At 36.1% G+C, this 1,187-nt stretch overlaps 1 protein-coding gene across 1 annotated transcript in view; it reads left to right on the plus strand.

Annotated features, from left to right (window-relative positions):
• The window catches only part of UGGT1 (UDP-glucose glycoprotein glucosyltransferase 1), a 176,198-nt gene that overhangs the window by 125,649 nt on the left and 49,362 nt on the right, over nucleotides 1-1,187 (plus strand). The window contains exon 25 of the mRNA XM_004703949.2: nucleotides 502-691. Within this exon, the coding sequence (XP_004704006.2) occupies nucleotides 502-691 (190 nt within the window). The remainder of the gene's footprint in view (nucleotides 1-501; nucleotides 692-1,187) is intronic.

The following is a 1,187-nucleotide window of genomic DNA, read 5'->3' on the forward strand; positions in this document are numbered from 1 at the left end:
TATTTCTAAAAGAAGTATGCTGTCTTGAGGTTTAGAATAATCATTTTTTTAAAAGGTGAAATAAAGTACAGTTAATAATATATAGTATAACACATAATAATAATAATAGTATAACACATTCACACAATAAGAAACTCCTAACTTCCTAAAAGTTGTATTTCTAAATCGAAACATGTAACAAAAGGGTTCTTCCATTTTACTTGATGAGGAGGTATGTTTACATTACATTGCTTGTGTTTTTAAGGCAAGCCGCCACTTAGGACTTTTTTTAAATGAGAACATGAGTTCTCCATGAAGGGAGGAAATTGCTTAGGAAATACTAGAGAGACCAACAGTGATAACCTTCCTCTAATATATTTATCCTTTTACCTGCAACAATATCTAAAGACTTACTAAGGTCAAAGATGGTTTGGGAAATATTTTACCTAATCTATAAATGCTTGTAAACATTAAAGACTATGGTCACATAGAAAAAACTAACACCTGACTTTTCAATTTCAGCTTTTATCGTTATGTCTTAGAACCAGAGATTTCTTTCACTTCTGATAATAGCTTTGCTAAAGGTCCAATAGCAAAATTTTTGGACATGCCACAGTCTCCTCTGTTTACTCTGAATCTGAATACACCTGAAAGTTGGATGGTAGAATCTGTCAGAACACCATATGATCTTGACAATATTTATTTAGAAGAGGTAAGAGTGTCCTTGCATCCAAATTTTTTTCCTTTAAAAAAATGTATTTTATTGGGGGGTTCTTACAAATGTTATGACAATCCATCATTCAGTTGTATTAAGCACACTTGTACATATGTTGCCAATGAAACACACAGTATTCCTCTGGTTCCGTGAGGCTTCCTCACTCCCCACTATCATGCCCCAGTCCTGCCTTTCACTGCAGGTGACCAGAGCATGTGCACAGGTACAGGTAAGAGCTTACAACACATGAAATCCAGGAACAAGGATGGGAGTAGCAATACCAGAAGGCTAGTAGAAAAGTGGGAAGAGAAAGCGGGAAGGAAGGGGGAACTGATCACAATGATTGACACATAACCACTACCATCACCCCACTCCAGGGGACAAACAACAAAAACCATGGGTGAAGGGAGACTGCAGTCAGTGTAAGATATGAAAGTAATAATAATATATAATTTATCAAGGGATTATGAGGATAGGGGTGGGGAGGGAAAAA

This window comes from Echinops telfairi, unplaced genomic scaffold, assembly GCF_000313985.2.
Source record: "Echinops telfairi isolate 266 unplaced genomic scaffold, ASM31398v2 ScPeMD7_4;HRSCAF=17, whole genome shotgun sequence".
Lineage (NCBI taxonomy): Eukaryota > Metazoa > Chordata > Mammalia > Afrosoricida > Tenrecidae > Echinops > Echinops telfairi.